This window comes from Macrotis lagotis, chromosome 7 (assembly GCF_037893015.1).
Source record: "Macrotis lagotis isolate mMagLag1 chromosome 7, bilby.v1.9.chrom.fasta, whole genome shotgun sequence".
NCBI classification, from domain to species: domain Eukaryota; kingdom Metazoa; phylum Chordata; class Mammalia; order Peramelemorphia; family Peramelidae; genus Macrotis; species Macrotis lagotis.
This window is the reverse complement of record NC_133664.1, coordinates 153,121,118-153,147,305: the sequence shown is the minus strand read 5'-3', so window position 1 is coordinate 153,147,305 and position 26,188 is coordinate 153,121,118. Positions and strand designations below refer to the sequence as shown.

Here is a 26,188-nt window from a genome sequence, read left to right as displayed (position 1 = left end):
TTCTGTTTTTTTAAGGCATTCTTCTCATTTACCTTTTGTTTTGCTTTTTTCCATTAGGCCTAACCTGGTTTTTAACATACTATTTCTTCAGTATTTTTTTTGTTATATCTTTCACCAAGATGTTGATTTGGTTTTCATGATTTTCCTGCATTGCTCTCATTTCTCCTCCCAATTTTTCCTCCATCTCCCTTAATTGCTTTTCAAAGTCTCTTTTGAGCTCATCCATAGTCTGAGCCCATTTTCTATTTCTCATGGAGGTTTTGGATACTGAAGCTTTGATATGAGTGTGTGTTTTGCTCTTCCATGGGACTAAAGTAATTCTCTATGGTCATATTCTTTTTCTATTGTTTACTCATTTCCTCAGTCCAAGACAGTACTTCCAAGGCTTTGGGGTTTTCTTTGGGACACCCCACTGGTACCTCTATTCCTCCAAGGTCTTATGCTCTCTTGCCTGTGTTTTGATATGTAGATGGCCCCGTACTTCTCTCTGTCCTGGAGCTATAAGGAGGATCCTGCTATCTTAGTATGGAAGCCCAAACTGCAACCTGGATCTGAGTGTAGGCAAAAAGCAGAGTCCTACTCTCAGGGAGAGCAGGGAAATATCTGCAGTCTTCCCTGACCCCTTACCATCTCTGGTAATGTAGACTGCTTTTTCCAGATTCTTGCTGTAGATTCTGTGGCTTGTGCTTCTCACTCCACATTCATTCTGGTGTAGCAGAGTTCTCTCACCAACCTTGCAAGCTGTTTCTGGTGATCTCTGGGTTGGGCTATGCTGTGCTGTACTATGGCCAGGGATTTTTTCCAACCCCCTGGTCCTGGTGAAACACACCTTTCCCGCAGAACTTCTAAGTTATCTTGGACTGGGAAAATGTATCACTCAGCCTTTCTATGGGTTCTGCCATTCCAAATTTTGGCTAGTCATAATTTGTTGGTTCTTGCAGGTGGTGGTGGTGGGGGGAGAAGTTCCCGGGAAATGCTGCCTTCACGCCATCATCTTGGCTGTAACTCCCCCAATTTCTTTTTAAAAAAAGACAAACCATTCCCCAATTGACAAATGGTCAAAGGATTTGCAAAGGCAATTTACAGATAAGGAAATCAAAGCAATCCACAGTCATATGAAAAATTGCTCTAAATCACTAATTATAAGAGAAATGCAAATTAAAACATCTCTGTGGTACCACCTCATATCTCTCAGACTAGTTAATATGACCAGAAAGGACAATGATAAATGTTGGAAGGGATGTGGGAAATCTGGGACACTAATACACTGTTGGTGGAGCTGTGAACTCATCCAACCTTTCTGGAGAGCAATTTGGAATTATGCCCAAAGGGCAACAAAAATGTGCGTACCTTTGACCGAGCAGTATCACTACTAGGTCTATACCCTGAAGAGATTATGAAAAAGGGTAAAACCAGCACTTGTACAAAATTCATAGCAGCTCTATTTATGGTGGCAAAGAATTGAAAATTGAATGAATATCCATCAATTTGAGAATGGTTTAATAAATTGTGGTATATGTATGTGATGGAACACTATTGTTCTATTAGAAACCAGGAGGGACAGGAATTCAGGGAAGCCTGGAAGGATTTGCATGAACTGATGTTGAGTGAGATGAGCAGAACCAGAAGAACATTGTACACCCTAATAGCAGCATGGGAGTGATGATCAACTTTAATGGACTTGCTCATACCAACAGGGAAACAATCAGGCACAAATTTGGGATATCTGTTTTTGGTTTTTAGGCTTTTGCAAGGCAATGGGGTTAAATGGCTTGCCCAAGGCCACACAGCTAGGTAATTATTAAGTGTTTGAGGTCAGATTTGAACTCAGGTACTCCTGATTCCAGAGCCAGTGCTCTATCCACTGCACCACCTAGCCACCCCTAATTTGGGATATCTGTGATGGAGAATGACATCTGTATCCTGAGAAAGAATTGTGGAGTTTGAACAAAGACCAAAGACTATTACCTTCAATTTAAAAAAAAATGTCATCTTATTATGTAATTCTGCTACATCTCATACTTTATGTTTCTTCCTTAAGGACATGATTTCTTTCTCTTCACATTCAACTTAGGTTAATGCATACCATGGAAACAATGTAAAGACTAACAGAATGCCTTCTGTGGGGGATGGGGAGAGGGAAGCAAGATTAGGGGAAAAATTGTAAAATTCAAAATAAATAAAATCTTTCAAAAACATATTTTATGTTCATGAATCACCTAGAGGACACAACACACATTACATTGATAATTATTACTTTATGATACCTTTTGAGATCTATAGAGTTAAGCCCCTTCCTTCCATCCACTTTTTTTTTGTTTGTTGTCAATGACCTTTTATTTCTTCAAACAAATTTGCTTGTTTCATCTAATTCCATTAAAATATTCCTTTGGTGATTTGAATGGTATACAAAATCTGTGAAGTAATTTAGTTCAGTAACTTCCAGATATTTAATGTATTTTGTTTTTACTTTACATAGAATTTCTATCCCAATCTCTTTTTCTTGGATTTTGCTAATAATATACAGAAAAACTTAAGACTTATAGACTATCCAGAAGCCTTTCACTCCTATACTTTCTTCAAAAAGAAGGGGGGCAGCTAGTTGATACAGTGGATAGAGCACCCTCCCTGGAGTCATGAGGACCTAAGTTCAAATCTGACCTCAGACACATAATAATTGCCTGTGTGATCTTGGGCAAGTCACTCAACCCTGTTTCCTTGAATAAAAAAAAGTAATTAAGAAGATATTAGATGTGGCAAGCTCAAAATAATATCACAATAAAAAACTGATTTTGTTCTAATGGTTATAAAGTAGTTGGTTATTTATGTCTCAGTCGTTTTTGAATCATCTTTCTGTACAGTCAAATCATCAACTTCAAAGATAAAAATCAGTACCAAATTAGAACAAAATTGAGAAGATACGGCATGCAATTGAAATAACTCTAATCTGATTTATTTAAACAAGTTGTTGGTGCTGAAAAGTGGAAAATGGATAAAAGAACAACACAAATTATTACCACATTCTAAGTTTAACTGGTCCAACAAGGGCACCAAAAAATGTGAGAATCATATCAGCCATATTTGTTCTTTAATGTGAGTGATATGACAGTTAAAAGATGAGAGCAGTTTAGAATATCAACTGCTTTTTTTTTAATCTTAGGAACATATATGGTAGAAGTCTATGACCAGGGTTAGCCCTTAAAATAGCAAAAAGGAATAGGAGAGGAAAAAACACATATAGTTGCCTGTCACATGACAGTGCCTGGAATTTGTTCAAATCTCTCATCTATCCCCTTAAAAGTAATCATATTTCTTCAAAGCAATTATACTACCCATTTAAACAATTACAAATTTCCAAACACCTCTGGAATGTAGTTTCTGAGTCTTCTTGGATTCACTTCCACACCAGTTTATCAACCAGTCATCTTTATGGTATTAGTACATGAAAAACACTCTACAGACTTTATGGCAACATCCTTTGAGCCCAAGAACCTCTGGGTCTGGAGGCATTGCCTCTCAGCACTAAATCTCCAAATGGATCTTTTGAAATATGCAACCATGACTTCTTCAGCTGATACCACATCTGCAATCATTGTTTCCTGGTAGAAGAATGGTAGCTTCCTTTAACTCTAGCAGGGAAAGATATAGTTGCAGGATAGCTTTGGGACTCTAATTTCAGTTTCTTCTTCTTTCTTCTGGTGACCTGCTTGAATTTACTCACATTCCATCTCTCATAAGAATTCATACTTGGTCTACTATGAAGTATCCTGCAAACAATTCTATCCAGTCAGAATATAGGCTAGGGTAGTGTTCTCACCTGTTGTTAGAAATATATCCTTTCACACAGGCTTGTGGAGGATATAGTTCTCAAGGAGAACATGTTCCCCTAACATCATAGTAAAACAAAAACAAAAATAAAATTGTTTTTCAAAAAAGTAATGGCATAAAAACATGTTATTAATGTTCTTTGTTCAAACATTTAAACAAGTTGGTTTAGACTAGCATCTTATATCTTAAACCATAATAATTACCAAATGGATGTGACCTAAGTATATAGAAAGTTAAATCACAAAAAAATTAAAAGAGAAAATAAGACAGTTATTTTTGTTGTTACTGTTAACAACTTTAAATTGTGTTCAACTCTTAGAGTGGTTTTCCATTTCCTTCTACAGCAAAATTTACAGATGATGAAACTGAGGCAAACAGGTTTAAGTGACTTGCCCAAGGACATACAACTAGTAAATGGCCAGGGCTGGATTTGAATTCAGGTCTTTCTGACTCCAGACCCAATGTTCTATCTGCTGTGCCACCTAGTTGTCCCAGTTCACATCTATGTAGAGTTACTGACTGTCACTATGTAAACACTTCATAATTATTATCTTTTTAGGGAGGTAGGGATTGTTATTATCTTCATGTTCTAGATGAGGAAACTGAGTCAAACAGGATAAGTGACTTACCTAGGGTCATTTGAAGTTAGATTTGAACTCAGATCTTCCTAACTTGAGGCCTGAAACTCCATCCCTGCACCACCTAGCTGCTCCTATCAAGGTATAATATCACCTATAGCAAAATTGTACCCTGTAAATCACATGCATGGATTTCATGCAAAACAAAATGTAATTTGTCATTTAGATCACATCCATAGATCATAAAAAAATCAGAATACATACATATCTAGCAATAGTACATAGAGCAAAGAGGAACAATAAAGGAACATATTATGGAGACATCAGTCAGGAATCATTTATTAAGCATTTATTAATACCAAAGAGCTTTTGGAATAGCAATGCTTTCATCCTAGTGTCCAAAGCCATTACTCTGGGAGGCAATCCCTATGGACATACAAAATGGCAACTGCTCCTGTAGATACTAGAGTTACATTCTTTAAAGATCCCATAAAAAGAAGGCTTTTGTCACTGGTCACATTTAATATAATCAAAATTAAAAGGATTTTGCATGAACATTAGAAAAAAGTTCAGTGGCCCAGGATTCCCCATTCTCTCTGACACATAAGGTAGGCTTATTTTTTTTTTCCTGAAAAGTAGTAGAACTGTCCCAGAGACTTAATTGACCCAAGATGCTGAAGTTAAAGCTATTCTTTCTTGACAGGATTCCTGGTAGCCTCTGGCTACCAACCAAATATTGGCATATTGAATTGGCTGTCTTATCACCTAAAAGCATAAAAGAGCCCATCTAACAGGAGACCTCCCCTTTATTCCAATAATTAACTCAAAATAACAAAGGACCTTTCTCAATTGGCTCTACTAGTTTCAGAGCTGATGGTCAAGGATATCATTCATATAGCCTAATAATTATTGCTTCTGCCATTGTACAAGGATGACCCATAAATCATGGGGCATAGATAGCGTTAGAAGAGACCTTAGTCATAATGAAATAATACTCAAATAATTATTGATTAGGGAAATGCAAATTAAAACTACCTTGAGATATCATTTTACACCTTTAGATTGGCTAAAATGTTGGAGATGTATAAAAACAGGGACATTAATTGATTATTGATAGAACTGTGAACTGATTCAACCTTTTTGAAGAGAGATTTGAAATCAGGTTCAAAGAGCTATTAAATTATCTATAGTAGTAATGCCACTGTGAGGTCTGTTTCACAAGATGATTTAGGGATAAACTCAAAGAACTACATGTTCTCTTTGTTATGGCAAAGAACCGGAGATTACAGGGATGTCTATCAACTGAAGATTGGCTAAACAAATTGTGTTATATGATTGTGTTAGAATACTACTGTGTAATAAGAAATGACAAGCTTGATGATCTTAGAAAAAACATGGATAGAATGCATGAAATAATGGAGAATGAAATGAGCAGACTCAAGAGACATACAGTAACATCAATATGTTGAGGTTTTTATTTGCAAGGCAATTGGAGTTAAGTAACTTGCCCAAGGTCACACAGTTAGGCAATTAGTAAGTGTCTGAATCTAGATTTGAACTCAGGACCCCTTGATTCCAGGACCAGTGTTCTATTCACTATGCCACTTAGCTGCGCCCCCCCAGCAATATGTTTTAAGAACAACTTTGGTAATTAAGTTCGGATAACTTTAAATATATAAATTAATTTGGGTAAAAATTATTATTTAGGTCCAGCCTACCCATGAACAATTAATATCTCTCCTGTTATTTAAATCTGATTTATTCGTATAACATTTTAAAACATCATTTTGTTTATATAGATCCTGTTTTTGTTTTGGCAGCTATACTCCCAAATAACTCTATACTCTCTAGAGTTATTTTAAATGGATTTTTTTTAAACCATCTGTTTTGGAATTTTGTTTGTGATATATAGGAATGCTGATGATTTATGTGTATTTACTTTGTATCCTGATACTTTGTTAAAATTATTGGTTCAACTAATGTTTTAATTGAATCTTTAGGATTTTCTAAGAGTATCATAATATTGTCTGCAAAAAAAGATAGTTTTATCATGTCATTCCCCTATTCTAATTCCTTCAGTTGTTTTTCTTTTCTTATTGCTGTTGTTAGGATTTAAAATAAAATTGTGAAAAATAATGTTGACAATGTACATTCTGGTTTCACACCTGATCTTACTGGGAAGCCCTCTAGTCTATCCCCACTACAAATAATACTTGCAAATGGTTTGATTTAAATGTTTTTTATCAATTGAAGAAAAAATACATTCAAATCAATACTTTCAAGTGTTTCCAAAAGAAATGAGTATTTAACTTTATAAAAAGTTTTTCTGAGTATTCTAATATAATCATAATTTTTTAAAACTTTTATTATTGATGTGGTTAGTTATATTAATAGTTTTCCTTATGATAAACTGCATTACTGGTATGAATCCCATTTGATCATAATGTATAATCTTTGTAGTATATTAGTTTTAGCTAGTATTTTATTTAGGAATTTTGCAACCATATTCACTTATTTAATTATTTATTAGTATTTTATTTGTTTTCCAATTATATACAATAGTAGTTTCTACTTATCATTTTTTAAGAAAGATTTTATTTCAGTTTTACAATTTTCCCCCATTCTTGCTTCCCTCCCCCCAACCCCACAGAAGGCAGTCTGATAATCTTTACAATATTTCCATGCTATACATTGATTAAAATTGAATGTGTTGAGAGAAAAATCATATCCTTGAGGTAAAAATATAATATTAAAGATAGAAAAATTATGTAGTTCACAGGACAATTTTTTTAAAATTGAAGGTACAAGTCTTTGATCTTTGTTTAAGCTCTATAGATGTTATTCTCTGTTGCAGATACCCTAAAATTGTCCCTGATTATTGCACTGATGAAATGAGGAAGTCCATTTAGATTGATCATCACCCTCATGTTGCTGTTAGGGTGTACAATATTCTTCTGGTTCTGCTCATCTCACTCAACATCAGTTCATGCAAGTCTTTCCAAGCTTCTCTGAAATCCCATCCCTCCTGAGTTCTAATAGAAAAATAGTGTTCCATCACATACATATACTACAGTTTGTTAAGCCATTCCCCAATTGATGGTCATTCACTTAATTTCCAATTCTTTGCCACCACAAACAGGACTGCTATGAATATTTTTGTACAAGTTATGTTTTTACCATTTTTCATAATTTTTCTGGTTCAAAGGGTATGCACATTTTTGCTGCCCAATTCCAAATTGCTCTCCAGAAAGGTTGGAGGAGTTCACAGCTCCACCAACAATGAATTAGTGTCACATCCCTTCCAACATTGACCATTGTCCTTTCTGGTGATATTGGCCAGTTTGAGAGGTGTGAGGTGATATCTCAGAGATGCCTTAATTTGCATTTCTCTAATATGTAATAATTTGGAGCACTTTTTCATATGACTATGGAGTACTTTGATTTCCTCAGCTGTAAATTGCATATCCTTTGACCATTTTTCAATTGGGGAATGGATTTTTTTTTTGAAAATTTGGCACAGTTCTCTGAATATTTTAGAAATGAGTCCTTTGTCAGAAATACTACTTGCAAAAATTGTTTCCCAATTTACAACATTCCTTTTGATCTTGGTTACAGTGGTTTTGTCTGTGCAAAAGCTTTTTAATTTAATGTAATCAAAATTGTCTAGTTTGTTGTTAATGATGTTCTCCATCTCTTCCTTGGTCGTAAACTGCTTCCCTTTCTATAGCTCTGACTTCTAGTTTGCTTATAATATTGTTTTTTTATGTCTAAATCCTGTATACATTTTGATTTTATTTTGGTGTAAGGTGTGAGGTGTTGGTCTAATCTAAATTTCTACCATACTAACTTACAATTTTCCCAAAAATTTTTATTGAAGAGTTTTTATCCCAATAGCTGGATTCTTTGGGTTTATCTGTAAAGGGTTAAAATTAAGAATGCTGGCCATGAAGTTCTCTTGAGAAAACATGAGACCCAGCTGTTTGCACAAGGTCAGAATGCTCTGATAACAGCAAATATCTGAGTGTGCTCTGTACTCAGGGAGGAGCTCCAGTCCTTCTTTACTTAACCATTATCTTACTCCTTTGAAGTTGATAGAAAAGAGAACATCTGTTGTGAAAGAGGAAGCCTGGGAGTGATCCTTGAGTTATACTGTTTTGCATACCCAAAAGAGGCTGATAGAGTGGTCTTATATGTATAAAAAAGGACTGTCTGCTTGCAAAGGCAGAGATGTAGTGTCCTGTTAATAAAACCTGTTATGCATCTCTCCTGGTTGAACTCTCATTATTGAACATGCTCGTTGTGTCCATTTGGTGCCACAAAGACCTTGGAACTAAGGTAGGACCCGCTGCCCAAAAGGAAAAGTCAAAGGACTTCATTTATGAAACAGTAGACTACTATATGGAACAGTAGACTACTATAATCATTTACTGCTATTGCATCTAGTCTGTTCCACTGATTCAACACTATTTCTTTTTTTTTTAGGTTTTTTTTTTTTTTTTTTTGCAAGGCAGTGGGCTTAAGTGGCTTGCCCAAGATCACACAGCTAGGCCAGTCTGAACTCAGGTATTCCTAACTCCAGGGCCAGTGCTCTATCCACTATGCCACCTAGCCGTCCCTTCAACACTCTATTTCTTAACCAATACCAGACAGTTTTGATGACTGATGCTTTATAATTTTAGATCTGGTAAGGCTAAGCCACTTTCTTTTGTACTTTTTTTCATTGAATCCCTGGAAATTCTTGACTTTTTTCCATATAAATTTATTTACAACTTTTTCTAACTCATTAAAGTAATTTTTTGGAATTGTGATTGGTAGGGCACTAAATAAGTAGTTTAATTTTGGTAGAATTGTCATTTTTATTATATTAGTTCAGCTTATCCATGAACAGGTGATGTTTGCCCAGTTTTTTAAATCTGATTTTATTTGTGAGAGAAGTGTTTTGTAATTGTTTTCAAAAAGTTTTTGAGTCTGCCTTGGCAGGCAGACTGACAGGTATTTTATATTGTCTGAGGTTGCTTTGAATGGGATTTCTCTTTGTAGTTCTTTCTGCTGTATCTTGCTAGTCATATGTAGAAATGCTGAGAATTTATGAAGGTTTATTTTATATCCTGTGACTTTGCTAAAGTTGCTAATTATTTCTAGTTTTTTAGATGATTTTTTGGGATTCTCTAGGTATACCATTATGTTATCTGCAAAGAGTGAGAGTTTTCTCTCTTCCTTCCCAATTCTAATTCCTTCAATTTCTTTTTCTTCTCTTATTGCTGAAGCTAACATTTCTAGTATGATATTGAATAGTAGTGGTGATAATGGGCATCCTTGTTTCACACCTGAACTTATTGGGAACGCCTCAAGCCTATCCCCATTGCATATAATGCTTGTTCATGGTTTCAGATAGATACTGCTTATTATTCTAAGGAACAATCGATTTATTCCTACAGTGTCTAACATTTTTAGTAGGAATGGGTACTGTATTTTGTGAAAAGCTTTTTCAGCATCTATTGATATGATCATATGATTTGATAGGTTTCTTATTGATATAATTAATTATACTAACAGTTTTCCTAATATTGAACCAACCCTGCATTCCTGGGATAAATTTTACTTGATCATAATATATTATCCTGGTGATAACTTGTAATCGTTTTGCTAAGATTTTACTTAAGATTTTTGCATCTCTATTCATCAGGGAGATAGGTCTAGAATTTTCTTTCTCCATTTTAACTCTTCCTGGTTTAGGTATCAGCACCATACTGGTATCTAGAAAGAGTTAGGCAGAGTTCTGTCTTCACCTATTTTTTCAAAGAGTTTATATAGAATTGGAACCAATTGTTCCTTAAATGTTTGATAGAATTCACTTCTGAATCCATCTGGCTCTGGAGATTTTTTCTTAGGGAGTTCAATAATGGCTTGCTGAATTTTTTTTTCCAAGATATGTTATTTAGGTGTTTAATTTCCTCTTCATTTAATCTGGGAAATTTATATTTTTGTAAATATTCATTCACTTCACTTATATTGTCAAATTTATTGGCATAGGGTTGGGCAAAATAATTCCCAAATTATTACTTTAATTTCCTCCTCATTGGTGATGTGCTCACCTTTTTCATTTATGTTGCTAACAATTGGTTTTCTTCTTTCTTTTTTTAATCAAATTGACCAGAGGTTTATCAATTTTATTGTTTTTTTATAAAACCAGCTTTTAGTTTTATTTACTAGTTCAATAGTTTTCTTGCTTTTGATTTTATTAATTTCTCCTTTAATTTTTAGAATTTCAAATTTGGTATTTAATTGGGGGGTTTTAATTTGCTCTTTCTCTAATTTTTTTAGTTGCATATTTGGTTCATTGATTTCTTCTTTCTCTAATTTATTCATGTAAGCATTTAAAGATATAATATATCCCCGGATAGCCACCTTAGGTATATCCCATAGGTTTTGGTATGTTGTTTCTTTATTGTCATTATCTAGGATGAAATAATTCTTTCTATAATTTGTTGTTTGATCCACTCATTATTTAAAATGAGGTTATTTAGTTTCCAATTAGTTCTCAGTCTGTATCTCCCTGGCCCAGTATTGCATATGATTTTTATTATATTATGATCTGAGAAAAATGTATTCACTATTTCTCCCTTTCTGCAATTGATCATTAGGTTTTTATAGCCTAGAACATGGTCAATTTTTGTGTCAGTGCCATTACTGCAGGAAAAAAAGTATATTTCTTTCTATCCTCATTCAATTTCCTCCATAGGTCTATCATATCTAGGTTTTCTAAAACTCTATTTACCTCCTTAACTTCCTTCTTGTTTGTTTTATGATTAGATTTATCTAAATGTGAAAGAGGGAGATTGAGGTCTCCCATTAGTAGAGTTTTGCAGTCTATGTCTTCCTGTAGCTCTTTCAACTTTTCCTCTAAGAACTGGGATGCTGTACCATTGGGTGCATACATATTTAGTATTTGAAATTACTTTATTGTCTATGGTACCTTTTAGGAGGATATAGTTTCCTCCCTTATTCTTTTAATGCTATCTATTTTTGCTGCTGTTTTGTCTGAGATAAGGATTGTTACCCCTGCTTTTTTCAGTTCAGCTGGAGCAAAATATATTTTGCTCCAAGCTTTTACTTTTACTCTATATGTATCTCTCTGCTTCAAATGAGTTTCTTGTAACTAGCATATTTTAGGATTCTGTTTTTTAATCCACTCTGCTATTCACTTATGTTTTAAGGGAGAGTTCATCCCATTCATATTAAAAGATATAATTACTAACTCCTTATTGCCCTCCATGCTATCTTCTTTCTGTTTGTATTTCCCCCCTTTTCTCCTTTATCCATATTCCCCAGTGTTTTGTTTCTGAATACTGCCACCTTCAGTGTGTTTGCCTTCTTATATCAGTTCCCCTCCCCTTTCTTTCCCTTTTCCCTTTCCCCTTCTTCCCTTCCTTCTGTTAGTTCCCCCTTTTCTCCCCCTCCCTGTCCTCCCCTCCCCTTTTCCCCTTTTCCCCTTTATTGCTTGAAAAGATAAGTTTCTTAAATAAGTGTGTCTAAGTTAACTTTAAGCCAAGTCTAATGAAATGAAGATTCAGGTGGTTCTCACCTCCTCCCTTCTTCCCCTCAATTACAATAGGTCTTTTGTACCTTTTGATGTAATGAGATTTACCCCATTCAAGCTCCCTCCATCCTCCCTTCTCTTTACTGTCCCCCTTTTTAAGGAGGTATTATTTCTAAATCATTCTGAGTCACAGTTATGAGTGTCCATCATTTCTGGCTAAGTATATTCTCCTCTCTAAAAGAGTTACAGTTCTCAGAAGTTATGAGACTTTGTCCCAAGTGGGTATATAGTCAGTTTCATCTAATTGGATAGCAGTTTTTTTACCCTTTTTAAAAATCCTTTTCATGTGTCTCTTGAACCTCCTGTTTGATGTCCAAATTTTCTATTTAGATCTGGTCTTTTCATCATGAAATTTTGGAAGTCTCCCATTTCATTATATGTCCATCTTTTCCCATGGAAGAGAAGGCTCAGCTTTGCTGGGTAGTGGATTCTTGGCTGCATTCCAAGCTCCCTTGCTCTTTGGAATATCTCATTCTAGGCCCTTTAATCCCTTAATGTTGCTGTGGCCAGGTCCTGTGTAATTCTTACTGTGGCTCCTTGGTATTTAAATTTTTTCTTTCTGGCTGCTTGCAGGCTTTTCTCTTTTATTTGATGGTTTTGGAATTTGAACATGATATTCCTTGGTATTTTAATTTTAGGATCCCTTTCCAGAGGGGATTGATGTATTCTTTTAGTAGCTATTTTTTCCCTCTGGTTCCATGATATCAGGGCAATTTTCCACCACTAAATCCTATAATATTAAGTCCAGACTTATTTTCTCTTCAATGTTTTCAGGGAAACTAATAATTCTTAGGTTATCTCTCCTCCTTAGGTTATCTATTCTTGAGGTCAGTGGTTTTGCTGATGAAGTACTTTACATTTACTTCTATTTTTTCGATCTTTTGGTTTTATTTAACAGAATCTTGTTGTCTCATGAAGTCATTAGTTTCCACAGATTCCATTCTTTTTTTTTAAGAGAATTTTCTTCGTTTATCTTTTGCAACTCCTTTTCCAGTTGCTCAGTTTTATTTTTGAAGGTGTTTTCCATTTGACGAAGTGTGGTTTTGAGAAACATTTTCTTCTTGCATTTGCCCAATTGAAGATTCGAGAGAATTATTCTCATTTTATATTTGTCCAATTGTATTTTCAACTCCTTCATGATTTCTTCAAGGAAATCTTTCTGGGATGGAGACCAATTCATATGGTCCTCAGAAGTGCTAGATCTCTCTGGGTTAGAATCTATTTCTTCTAAGTATTTCTCCATGGGCTCCCCTTTTCTCTGGTCTTTCTTCATCTTTCTAGGATCTTGTGTGTGTAGGGGGAGGGCGGGGGACTGGCTCTCAGAGGTTTGTTTCTGAAGATATTAGAGGTTTTGTTCAGAGGCTTAGTTGTTCCAAGGGCCCGCCAGTAGGGAGCACTGGTTGCTTTCTCTGGAGTGTTTGGAACCCTCAGCAGCAGGGTCTGAGTTGACCTTGAACACTGGGCTGGGTCCCCATTGAGGGAGTCGCTTCCCATTGAGTGAACTCTGTTGACCACCCCTTAGCCTGACACTGGTTGTTCTGCAGGGGTGCTCTGAAATTCTGTGCTGGAACTCACCCTCCCATAGCTTCCCCCACCCACCCAAGACTCCTCAGCTAAAGTTGAATCTCCTCACATGTCACACACCCAAGTCTCTACAGCTTCCCCAGCTGCTGTATCCATGCTGACCCTCTATTCTTGTCTCTCAGTTTACCCATGGTCCACTGAGACAGACCTTCTTGGTAGATTTTTCTCCTAGCTTCTATTTCTGGGTTTTGTCAATCAAATTTCTGTTAAGAGGTTTCTTTCATGTTGTTTCTGAGGGGAAAGAGGAGCACTTAACACAGTGCCTGTCTTCTCTCTGTCATTTTGGCCAGAAGTCCCCCTATCATTTTTTGTAAGGTTTCTAATTTCACAATTTTTCCACCACCCTCCCTTCCCTCCCTTCCATGCTTCTACAGAATGCAGTCTGATAATCTTTACATTGTTTTCATGCTATACATTGATAAAAATTGAATGTGCAATCATATTCATTGAAGTTGAAATATACTTTTCTTTTTTCTGTTTTTATTTTGCCAGGTTTATGTATCAATATCATATTTGTTTCATAAAAAGGAGTTTGGTAGGAGCCCTACTATACCTATTATTTCAAATAATTTATTTAGTAATAGATTTAGTTTATCTTAAAATGTTTAATAAAATTCAATTGTAAATCCATTTATTACAATTAAATTAACAAAAAAATTATCTTGCTGAATTAGAAAAAATAACAAAATTCATCTGGAAAGACAAAATGTTAATAACATTAAAGGAAATGATGAAAAAAGTATAAATGAAGGAGATTTAGCAGAACCATAGCCAACTATATTATAAAGGCAAATATCAAAGAAATAGATTTTTACAAGAAAATTAGAAGAACATAGAACATATTACTTATTAAAATTATGGATAGTTGAACAATTTATGAATTAATAAGAGATGGAGAACAAAGTTAGGTGCAAAATGGATAATTTCAATTACATTAAATTTAAAAGTTTTGTTCAAATAAAACAAATATAACCAAGTTAAGAAGGAAATAAAATGGGGGGGGGTATAGACAGGTTATCTGATAAAAGTGTCATATCCAAAATATATAAAGAACTTTGTCAAATCTATAAGACTATGAGTCATTCCCCAATAAATGGTCAAAGGATGTGAACAGGCAATTTTGCAAAATTAAAACTATTTATAGTCCTAAAAAATGCTGTAAATCATTATTGAGTAGAGAAATGAGAATTAAAACAACCTTGTGTTATCTATCATTTAACACTTATTGTATTGGCTAGAATAATAGAAGGGGAAAGTGACAAATGCTGGAAAGGATGTGGAAAAACTGGACACTAATTCATTTTTGCTGGAATTGTAAAAGGATCCAGTCATTTTGGAGAGCAATCTGGAATTATGGACAAAGAATTTATCAATTTCCAAAGATGGATTAGAGGAAAAGAAAGAACCTATATGTTCTAAAATTTTTGTTTTAGTAGTTCTTTTTGTGGTGGAAAAGAAGTGGAATCTCAGGGATTCCCATCAACTGGAGAATGGCTGAACAAGTTGTAGTTGATGATTATTATGGAATACTGGTGTTCTATAAGAAAGGATGAACTTGATAATCTTAGAAAAAAATGGAAAGATTTGCACAAAATAACAAAGGGTGAAAAGAACAGAACCAAGAGAACATTACACTATCAGTAATATTGTTTTAAGAATGAAACCTTTAAGGCAAATACGCATAGGCAAGCAAAGCAAATTTCTACATTGGTTATGTTAAAAAAATGTGTCTCTTATTCTTTATCTTGATTATACCACTTCTCTGTCAAGAGGTGGTTAGCAAGTTTTATTATCAATTCTCTGGAATCCTAGTTGGTCATTGCATTGTTTAGAGTTCTCAAGTCTTTTAAAATTTTTTCTTTTTAAAAAACATAAGACTTGGACTTCTGGGTGTGGAGTCAAGAAACCATTCATCTGAGCCCTCCCACATTCCCCTCTAAACAATTTTAAAATAACACCTTAAATCAAGTTCTGGAATGGCAGGACCATCAAAAAATCAGGGTGAGCCATTTTTCCAGCCCAAGACAACTCAGAAGGAAAGATATATGCTTGGAAGTGGAGACTGACCTGAAGGCCCATGGATGAAGTACCAGTGGTAGGACAAGGTGGTGGCAACAGATGCAACAATTTTGGGAGCTCTCAGGCCAGGCAACTCCATTCCTTATACCCACTTCTGGGTCACAGTTCAAGGGTGGAGAGGAGCACTTTTAGTCAAAAGGGATTGGGAGCTCAATGGGAATATTGCTTCTGGTCATAACAGATCAGGGACTCTGAGGAACAGTATCATTTCTGTGCAAGGAAGCAGGGATACTAAGGAGCAGTATCACTTCAAATTGTCAAGGAGGAGGGCCCTAATTACTTGTACGCCCAAGAGATTAGGGATCCTTCTGAAGGACCAGAGTATAGACCAGAAGAATACTTCTCCACAGATACCTTAGAAGCACTGACAACTTCCAAACTAGTAGTTCTGAAAAAAGCAGTGTGAAAAAGACTTGAAGCAAGACTTCTGTCTTCCACAATGGGACAGAGCCCAACATTAACACAAAATTGCAAATCAAGAAGTAGAGTGGAAAAATGAACAAACAACAAAAAAATCTACTATGGTGTGACAGTGAAGATCAAGATACATACTCAGGAGGGACACAAAGTATGCAGAGTCAAGATGCCAAAGACAAATCAGGAATTTCCTTAGGCTCTCCCAGTCCTGTTAATTAAGCCTCTAAATGGACTCTGGAATGACGGAACCTAGAAAAGAACCAATTGGAGCATTTTTTAGGTTTAAGAGATCTGAAAGGGACTTCAGAAAAGACTAGTCTCACTAGGGGAAATGTAGCCCAACACAGGAAGCAGAGTGGAGTGTGGCATAAGGAGTTGAGAGCATGTGGGAGGGATGCAGAGGATGTCTGTGGCTCTCAACCACAGCAGAGATATTGGATCTCAGTTCAGCAGTCCAGTTAGGAGGGCTCCAACAAAGGTACCCCAGACCCCTTGTTCAGTTGGCATGATTGGGTTGGATGACCCCAGCCCAATGAGCAAGTCACCAGTTACCAACTCAGAAGGTCTGTGAGTAGTCCCCAACACAAGAAACTTGGGACAGCAGATTCCAAAACAAGTAAGGAAAGTCAAAGAAAGCTACCTTGAAGGTAAGAAAGAGTAAACACAATTCAGAAGAGAACAGCAGAAAATTTACTACATGTGAAGCCTCAGTGGGAAATAAAAATTCGTCTCCAGCCCAAAAAGTTTTCTTAGAAGAGATCAAAAAGGATTTTAAAAATCAAGGAGAAAAATTGGGAAAAGAAATGCAAGTAAAATTCAACATCTAGCAAACAAAAGCATAAAAATTGACTAAAGAAAACAAATAAATTGGATGAATGAACTAATAAATTGGATAAAGTACATAAATTAAATAAATTGGATAAAAGTCCTAAAAAATAGGACTGACCAAATGAAAAAATTGATGCAAAAGGTAAATGAAGAAAATAATTTCTTGAAAACTAGAACTGGACAAGTCAAAGTTAATGATTCTAAGAAGATCAAGAATCAGTCAAAAAAATTTTTTAAATGAAAAATAGAAAATAATTGGACTACTTGAAAACCAGGATAAAAAAAGAACTTGGATATAACATCTTTCAAGAAATCATTGGGGGGCTAGGTGGCACAGTGGATAGAGCACCGGTCCAGCCCTGGAGTCAGGAGTCCCTGAGTTCAAATCCGGCCTCAGACATTTAATAATTACCTAGCTGTGTGGCCTTGGGTAAGTCACTTAACCCTATGGCCTTGCAAAAACTAAAAAAAAAATCATCTTGGAAAATTGCCCAATAATCTAAAACCAGAAGATAAAATAAGCACTGAAAGTATCCATCAATCATCTCCTGAAAGGATCCCAAAATGAAAATGCCAAGAAATATTGTGGCCAAATTCCAGAATTATCAGGTCAAGGAGAAAATACTGCAAGTAGCCAGAAAAATACAATTTAAATAACATAATAGGTTATGCAGGACTTTATAGCATCAACATTAAAGAGTTGAAGGGTCTGGAATATATTCCAGAGGACAAGGGAGCTTTGGATTACAACCAAGAATCAACTATCTAGCAAAATTGAGCATACTCTTTCAGGGAAAAAGATGGACATTTAAAGAAACAAGTGACTTGCAGATTTTCCTGAGGAAAAGACCAGAACTGAACAGAAACTTCTATCTTCAATATGAGATTCAAGGGAGATACATTAAAAAAGTAAAAAAGGGAAAAGAAAAAGAATTAAACTGGTTGCATATCTACATGGGAGAATATTTAAACTCTTCAGAAATGTTTCTCTATTGTTCTGATACTCTTCTTTCTTTGCAATCTTTGGGTTGATCTGGTTCTTTGCTTTTAAAATTTGACTATAACTCAATCCCTACTTCTGAAGGGCAGGCAACTACTGAAGGGTTTGCATTAGTAATATGATCACTCACAGCCCACAAGGTTCCTTAATCAGCTTGGAATGAACCCCACCCAAGTGGATAAGTCTTTAGTCCTTACTTTCCTTTATCAAAATCCGGGGGAAGAACAAACCCAGGGGGGAATCTGATTTAAATAGTTTTTGTTTTTCTAGCCAAGATTACTAGAGGTACCAGGGACTCACAAAGCATCTAGCATTCCTTAAGTGCCAGAAAGGGTATAATCAGGTCCATCTGCAGGCCAGCCCAAGATCCCTAGTTGCAGATTAATCCTAGCACTTGAAGATTTATCTCCAAGAGCCCCTTTCACTTTTGAAGATGACCAGTTTTAGTGAGGTCTAAGAGGTGCACAAAGTTATCATGCTCTTTCTTCTGGAGTCATCTAAGTTCAATGGCAAACAAAAGACAAGATGATTGGTGATGACTTGGGATGGATGTAGTGGATGACCTTGGCATTTTCTGTTTTTGCAAGGCAAATGGGGTTAAGTAGCTTGCCCAAGGCCACACAGCTAGGTAATTATTAAGTGTCTGAGATGGCATTTGAACTCAGGTACTCCTGACTCCAAGGCAGGTGCTTTATCCACTGTGCCACCTAGCCTCCCCACCTTGGCATTTTCAATGTTTAAACTCCCCCAAAATGAATAGGGAGAAGGTAAGTACTCCATTTAATTCCTCAATAAAAAGTCTCAATTGGGTTTGCCTTGCTTTTTTGCCTGAGAAAGTCCAACTAATATACTATCAGGCCAATCAGGAGGAAGAAAGACATATCTAAGAGACCCTGTTGGCCCTCACTCCAGGTTATTGAAAGAGACCAATGACTCAAGCTATTGGTTACTAGTGTAATTGATTGTGCTCAGAACTTTGTCTCTCAGAAATTTAGAAAGAAGTCTTAGTGGTTTGTTGTTGCTGTTGTGGTTGCTGTCCTTGCCTACTGCATTCATTCACTCCTCATGCATTTTTGTTTGGAGTGTTTAAGAAGCAGTGTCTTTCATTCTGGTTTTCTCAAAAATGTTTCAAAATTAAACATCCATGTTTTATAACATATGGATAAGGTTAGATTTTCAGGATAAAGTCACCCTGGGCTATATATCATGAGCTCCATCACCAAACTGTTAAATTTAACCATTAAGAATTCTGGAGCTTGCATCCTTGGTTTTTTTGTTTTTCCTGCAGATGATCTGTAAATTCTTTCCAAAACTATTTTTCTCCACTTAACAGTTTTTGTATAAATTATGTTCCTGGTTCTGCTCCCCTCATTCTGCCTCAGTCTACTCAATTCTGGTTCAACTTCTGTCTACTGTAGGAAACCTTTCTTGTCCTCTTTTCCATTCCTAAAGCTTTTCCTCTAGAGATGATCTAGTAAATATGTTCTGTAATTAATCAATTCCCTCTGCATTGACCATGTAGCATACATTAACACTTGACTTCATCCCATTGTTCAAGTTATGAGGTCAATGAACTTAAAGAATTTATTTTGTACAAAACACTGCTAAGCCCTAGGGATACAAATTGCATTCAAGAAGCTCACATTCTAATAAGATAGCATATAAGCAAGATTTCAAGTGCAAATCAGATGGGAAGGTCCCATGGTGCCTAAGTACTGTAGCAAAGCAGAGGACAAAGTTTTCCTGCCTCTATCTATCTATGCATTCCTCCATCCATTTGAGACATTTGGGGTTTAGTGATTTGTTCAGGATCATAGTAAGTGACTGAAGGTAGATTTGAACTTGGGTCCTCCCAACTTCAAGACTGGTTCTGCATCCTCTGCACCACTTAGCTGCCCCAATGCGTTTTATTTTAATGTAATTTCCACTTGTAAAATATCAGTCTTTTGATGTTGAACCACTAATAGTGACAAATTTTCTTTTTTGAGGTCTGTCTCCACCGAAGGGACATAGAAAGATTAAGTTTTTCTTAACTTCAATGCTAAATTTGGTTCTTCTTTCTTCTTAAAAAGAATGTGCCCAACTCCCCTTCAGATACTACAAATACAAGTTTCTGCTAAGTCATTTCTTAAACCAAGAACTATCCCTCCCTCATTCCTGTGACCAATCTTGAGGCCTTTCATACATATTTGTCTCCCCTGGGAGATCACTGGCTGACTGGCTCAGAATGAATGTAAATAGCAATTGTTTGTTTTGGCTAGATCATATCTTTACAGCTGACAAAAGAGCCAGAAATCCGGTCAGAAATTCCTATTGTGCATATAAAAAGGTGGCCCGAATTTGAAACCTGGCTTTTGAGAATCTTCCCCTCCCAGATTGTTTTAAGACTCAGAACTGGTTGGATGCAGTCTGCAGTTGTCCTGATCCATATTCTGCTATTGAATCCAAATGGCTCAGGAGAAAATGAACTTTGCACAGCCGATCCTCACTAAAATCTAATTCACTTGCATGTCATGGCATCACAATTTATGGTCTTCTAGAAGGACCAAAAACCAGCTTATCACCTTTGTTCTAACTTGTTATTGTTCTTAAGATGTGGCACAAAACTCAACAGTGCTTCGGATTTGCTCAGTACAGTGGGACTATCATTTTCCTCATTCTGGAAAACATTGCTCTTACTATAGCTGCCTAAAATCACGTTGGCTTTTTTGGTGCCAGAACATGCTGGCTCATACTGAGTTCACAATCTACTAAAACCCTTCTTTTTTAGGTGATCTGCTTGCTGGTTGGTCATATCTCCTCCAACTTGTACTTGTGACACTTTATCTGAATCTGAATGGACAACTACACTTCACAACTAAACTTCAGTTTTCAGTCTGTTATAACATACTGGGATCTTTTAAAAATTAGCTGCTCTCCAAAAGCACATTCTTGCCTCTCCTGTCTTTTTATCATCTACAGATATAAATGTGTCACCTATGCCTTTATCCAAATCATTTAACCATGTTAAATGGTAGCCTGGGGCAAATCCCTGGGATACTCCAGGAGACCTTACTCCATTTTGACATCAACCTAAATTAAATAACTGTTGAACTGAAGACATCCAACCAGAATCTAATTATCCTATTGTCTATTTTCTATTAGTGCACAAGGGATTGTAGTAGGATGGCCTGGCTTTATAGCCTATCTCTGCTACATCATCTATATAACCACAGGCAATTTACTTAATCTTGATTTTTCATCTGTATAATAACTACAATATAGTACTTTCCACTGCAAGTGATTTGAGGAGTTCAAATAAGAAAAATGCTTGGCAAATGCAAATGGTAAAGCATTCTGGGTGCCAGATGCTATATAATATTAGCAAACCATACCTACAATCATTTCTCTGATCTAACAGTTCAGCAGTCATGCAATAATCATAAGAAATGAAGGTGGACTTCCTCCATTCTTAATTAAGAAATAACCTTCAAAAAAAATGAAGCTAATCTGGTATGATCTAGTATTGATGAGGATATGCTCGTTCTTGTGATTTTGTTTACTTGATAACTCTCAGGAAACCACTTCAACATAAGCAGTTATCTGATGTTCTAAGGGGCTAAAAAAGTGGCCTTAGTTACCCTATTTGCACTGAATCAAAATGATGATCCTTTAAAGAATCAGAAGTTAGAGTTACAATATATCTAATATTGTCAAGGCTTACCTGCTCCAAAAGGTCTGCCTCATCATATATAACTCCTTTGGAATAGAAGAATTATCTCTAAAAGGTGTATCTGTGAGGTCTAACAGAAACAAATACTTCTGTCCACTTTTCACTATAAAAGTAATACAATTATGTATAATGGAATACCATTGAAAAAGGATGTTACTAAATTATGTTATTAGTTAAAGCACACAGTCATACTAATGTTTCACTAACATAACTAAACTTTATTTTCATGTTTATTACAGGTTTGTCTTTGATGCCGAGTACATATTAAAATTGCTTTAACATATGATTTAGGAGAAGTGTTACTTTTCTCCTCTAAATGGGATGAGAAGGAATGTAAAACTACAAAAAAACTTAGTTCTGAATTTTGGCAAAAAAGAATAAATATTTTCTATTTTTTTCCCTTCTGATTGTCCATGATGACTTGTTTTACAAAAAAAGATTAAATTAATTTCATAATAATTCATTTCAGGAAAAAAGAATACTCACACAACTATTTTACAAATAAATTAAGTCAACACAAAAAAGTTCCAATTCCTATTTGAATATACTTTATGTGGGGAATCAAAGTATGTCAATAACTACAAAACTAATGATTTTAAGCAAATCCAAACATGCTGTTTGCTTCTATAATGAAGAATTTAGAGTATGTCAAGATTCAAGCACAGCAGTAAGGGTTCTATATTTGATCTAGATATTGACCACTAGAGTTCCAGGATGGGAATTGCTTAGTGATAGAATTTCAGGGTAATGATTTTCAGGAAAATCTGACATGTATATGGGTGAACAGCTTTGAGCATTCAAAAGTCTCAAAATAAAATTCAAATATAGATATATATATATATGAAAACAAAACAGACTAATTTATGGTACACAAGAGAAAATAGTGCATTTGTAGCATATCCCCAGTGTTTAATCAAATACAAAAATATTAATTATGGGTAATCAAGTTATCAAAAATTGTTAGTACAGAATTTAAAGCAGCTTTTTTTCCCAAGCTCAACGTGACAAAATTCTTTAGTATATTTTGTGGAGAAACATAGGGTTTTTCCTGTACTTCTGAATTTGGATACATTTAGTTCAGTTTATATTTTCTGGCCTAAAGTTGCAGGAGTAATGTTTTCCCTGGGAGCAAGAAATGCTTCCAGTTCTCATTTAAAGTATTACTAGTCCAGAAACTAGTGTTTAAAAGATCATTCAAAAAAGAAAACCATTACATCACCCTCAAAAGTAAATTAACTTTAGAATCTACTACCTAACAATCTGTCCTAGTGATAAAACATTGTCACATGGCTCTTTGACAAGACAAACAAGTTATGGCTTTTCAATATTAAAAATTTCATAATTATAGTATCTTGTTAAAGCTTTTCTAAACTAGTCTCCCAAAGGTCAGTTTTCTAATGAGATAAAGATTGAAATGAAGTAAAACCTTAGCTTGATAGTTCTTCCAAAATGAAAATTCCAATATGAACATTAGTCTTTCCCTCTATCCTAAAATTCAAGGCACATTCCTTTAAAGGAGACTAGTCTAACTAAGTAGAATAATATGAAAAGATACTGCAACTTCTTAGATTCACTGGCCATCTCATTGTCTAGAAGCCATTCAATCTAGCATATGGTGAGGGTGAACTTAATTTGAATCATGTCCAAAGTACTTTTTAACCACATTAACTTTTGATGTCAGGGTTTCGTTCTGTCAATACCTACTATTATCTTATGTTTCACAGGGTAATCTGCTTTCAGATAAGAGTATGCTTGTATGATATTTTATTGAAGTGTTTATTTTTTTAAAAGTTGATAAAATATATTTGTACAATTTAACATTCATTTTGACAAAAGAAAAATCCTAATGAGAAATATAAAAGTAAAAATGAAAACAAAATAGTGCACTATGGAGTCCAGTTTTTCAACTCTGAAATTATGTTATCTATAGAATATGAAAAATAAATCCAGAAGTGTAATTACTTTAAAATACACCACTTCCACATCTCTTAATATCTTACATATATGTATATATATTCTACAGTGGAAGTTATTTTCTTAAAAACATTATCTCTTTAAAATCTTGAGGTGCATATTAGATCTATAGGCAATATCTGACAAACTGCAATACTGTCTCCTTTCATTTTGGCATTTCACTTGTACACCTTATACCATTAGGAAGGTATGGACTCTGCATAGTGTCTTACACATTCCAGTAACAATAATTTTCTCTAATGTAGAATGGTTCATAAATTCTACATGGGGCAGTGAGGTCAGTAACTCTAAAGGGTACAGTCCTGATTTCATTTTCATGTGGTATAACAACACAAACAACTTTGTTAAGGCCATGTTTTATTTGCTGATTAATGGACAAAAGGCAATGAAATTTATCTTCAAGTATTTTCTTGAAAGTCTGTGCTCATAAAAATCATGAAAAGTTGGAAAGACGGTTAAATCACTGAAACTTTAAATATATCTTACACAATAGTTTGTACAAAAATACAAGTTAAATATAAACATAAAGCAATCATGATAATTTATGTAAATCTGTTTTATGTGATATTGTTATATATAAAAAAGTTTTTCAGTTCTGTTATTTGTGAAAAGATCAATACCAGATTGAATCACTATCTATTGGCAAAGGGCCCTAAAAAGCTTACTTCAGCATTAAATCTTTTACACAGTTAAGTGCCATTTCCTAATTTGAGATCTTCTAAAGATTGGCAGAAAATAAAATAAAATAAAAATAAAACAGGGCAGTATGTCCATAAACCAACAAATAATTTGGCTGTAATGTATAATAAAACACATAAACCCCACACACAGATCTGTACAATATTATCTATGCATCACACATTCACACACACAGGCGCGCACACACAGTCATAGAACAAAGCTTAATGAGGTGCTGCTTCCAGTTCATTACTCAACTGGGCATTTTTCCGTACTTCATCAAAGGAATAGCTTTTTGTCACTTTTCCATTCTTGAAAACAGTATGGAGAAGATCCTGTACAAATAGACCAATTAAAAATTTTAAAGAGGAGAACTAGAACTATAGGTTGCTAAGCATTGCAAAAGCCCTTTAATATTACCTAGTCCCACTCCTTGATTTTACATCCTTTTCAATCACACTGCTAATGACTATCTGAGTTAGAACCGAAATCTGTCTGTAGATTCCCACTCTAGTACTTTTACCATTACATTACAATGCATTTAAAATTAGGATGCAAGAGAAAGGTAGATGAAGGACTTAAGTACCATATGATTAATTGCACAAAATTTTTAGGTTTAATTTAGCAATCTTTTGGTGAGAAGTTCTTCTCAATGCTTTATGGCATGATAGTGATATCAGAAAGCTCTGGCAAGTCCTAATGAAGCTGAAAAAAACATGTACGAGCATAATAAAGAACTGTTAGCTATTATTTGGTGATTAGTCTGAAATAACCTTGTTAGTAATAATTTACATTTTAACAGCACTTGCCATACTCAATCTCATTTGATTCTATGATCCAAGTCCTATCTGGCCCATTTTTTTCATTCTTTTCATTTTAGCTTCCATTCACTGTCCAAATACATGCAAATACTAAAATACTAAATACTGGATGTACTATATATAACTCAATAAACTGGCCATTCCAAATATTGCCATAATTATTATTATATCTATTTTACATATGAAGAAACCAAAACTCTTGAGAGATGAAAACAACTGCCCAAGGTCACACAGTAAGTATTTGAGGTAGGATTCAAAATTCTATCATCCTGCCTCAACACAGAATGCAATTCTGGACACATCTTATGGAAGATTTAGGAACGATGTGGCAAGAATCATTCTTCAACCAATCCTCTGGTTATAAAGTAAAATAATGATTGTAACAAAAAAAAATTATCAATTTGCATTTTATAATCATTCATGTGATTCTTACCAAGAAAAATATAGGAAGTTATTTGCTGAGAGTTGGGAGGGAGAAAAATGGTAAAATTCAAAGTCTTGCCAAAAAAAGGCTGGTAGAAACTACTATTGTATGTAACTGGAAAATAATAATAATAATAATAATAATAATAATAATAATAATAATGAGAATATTTAGAGTTCTACAGTTAAGTCATGTCTATAGATTTTTTAAAAATCCTTAAATGTGCTGAAACCACTTGAAAACCTTTTTTGTTTGCAAGTTTTTACATCTATATATAATTATTTTAATAAGCTAATTTCCCATTTGCTTATTTCATTTACACTTTTAGATTTTTAAAAAGTGTTAACATTAATTCATCTTTACTTAATTGCATCTTGAAAGTAATTTGTACTTTCTTTACCACAGTGAAATGGAGTTTTTTCTATTCCAAAGTGAAGAAACTTGAGTTTATACAAATCAAATTTCACAAGCTTTGTCCTCCTTAATTCAAACTCAATTTTAAGAAGCAGCTATAGGGGCTGCTAGGTGGTGCAGTGGGAAGTGTACAGACCATGAAGTCAGGAGCATCTGAGTTCAAATCTAGCCTCAGACACACCTAATTACCCAGCTGTGTGACTTTTGCAAAAACTAAGCCAAAAAAAAAAAAAAGAGCAGCTATAATTTAG

General features: G+C 34.8%; 1 protein-coding gene across 1 annotated transcript in view; it reads right to left on the bottom strand.

The window, feature by feature from the left end:
• Positions 1 to 17,181: 17,181 nt before the first annotated feature.
• NAMPT (nicotinamide phosphoribosyltransferase) overlaps positions 17,182 to 26,188 on the bottom strand; it is a 34,174-nt gene continuing 25,167 nt past the window's right edge. The window contains exon 11 of the mRNA XM_074193944.1: positions 17,182 to 24,613. Coding sequence (XP_074050045.1) covers positions 24,503 to 24,613 — 111 coding nt within the window. The 3' untranslated portion in view covers positions 17,182 to 24,502. The remainder of the gene's footprint in view (positions 24,614 to 26,188) is intronic.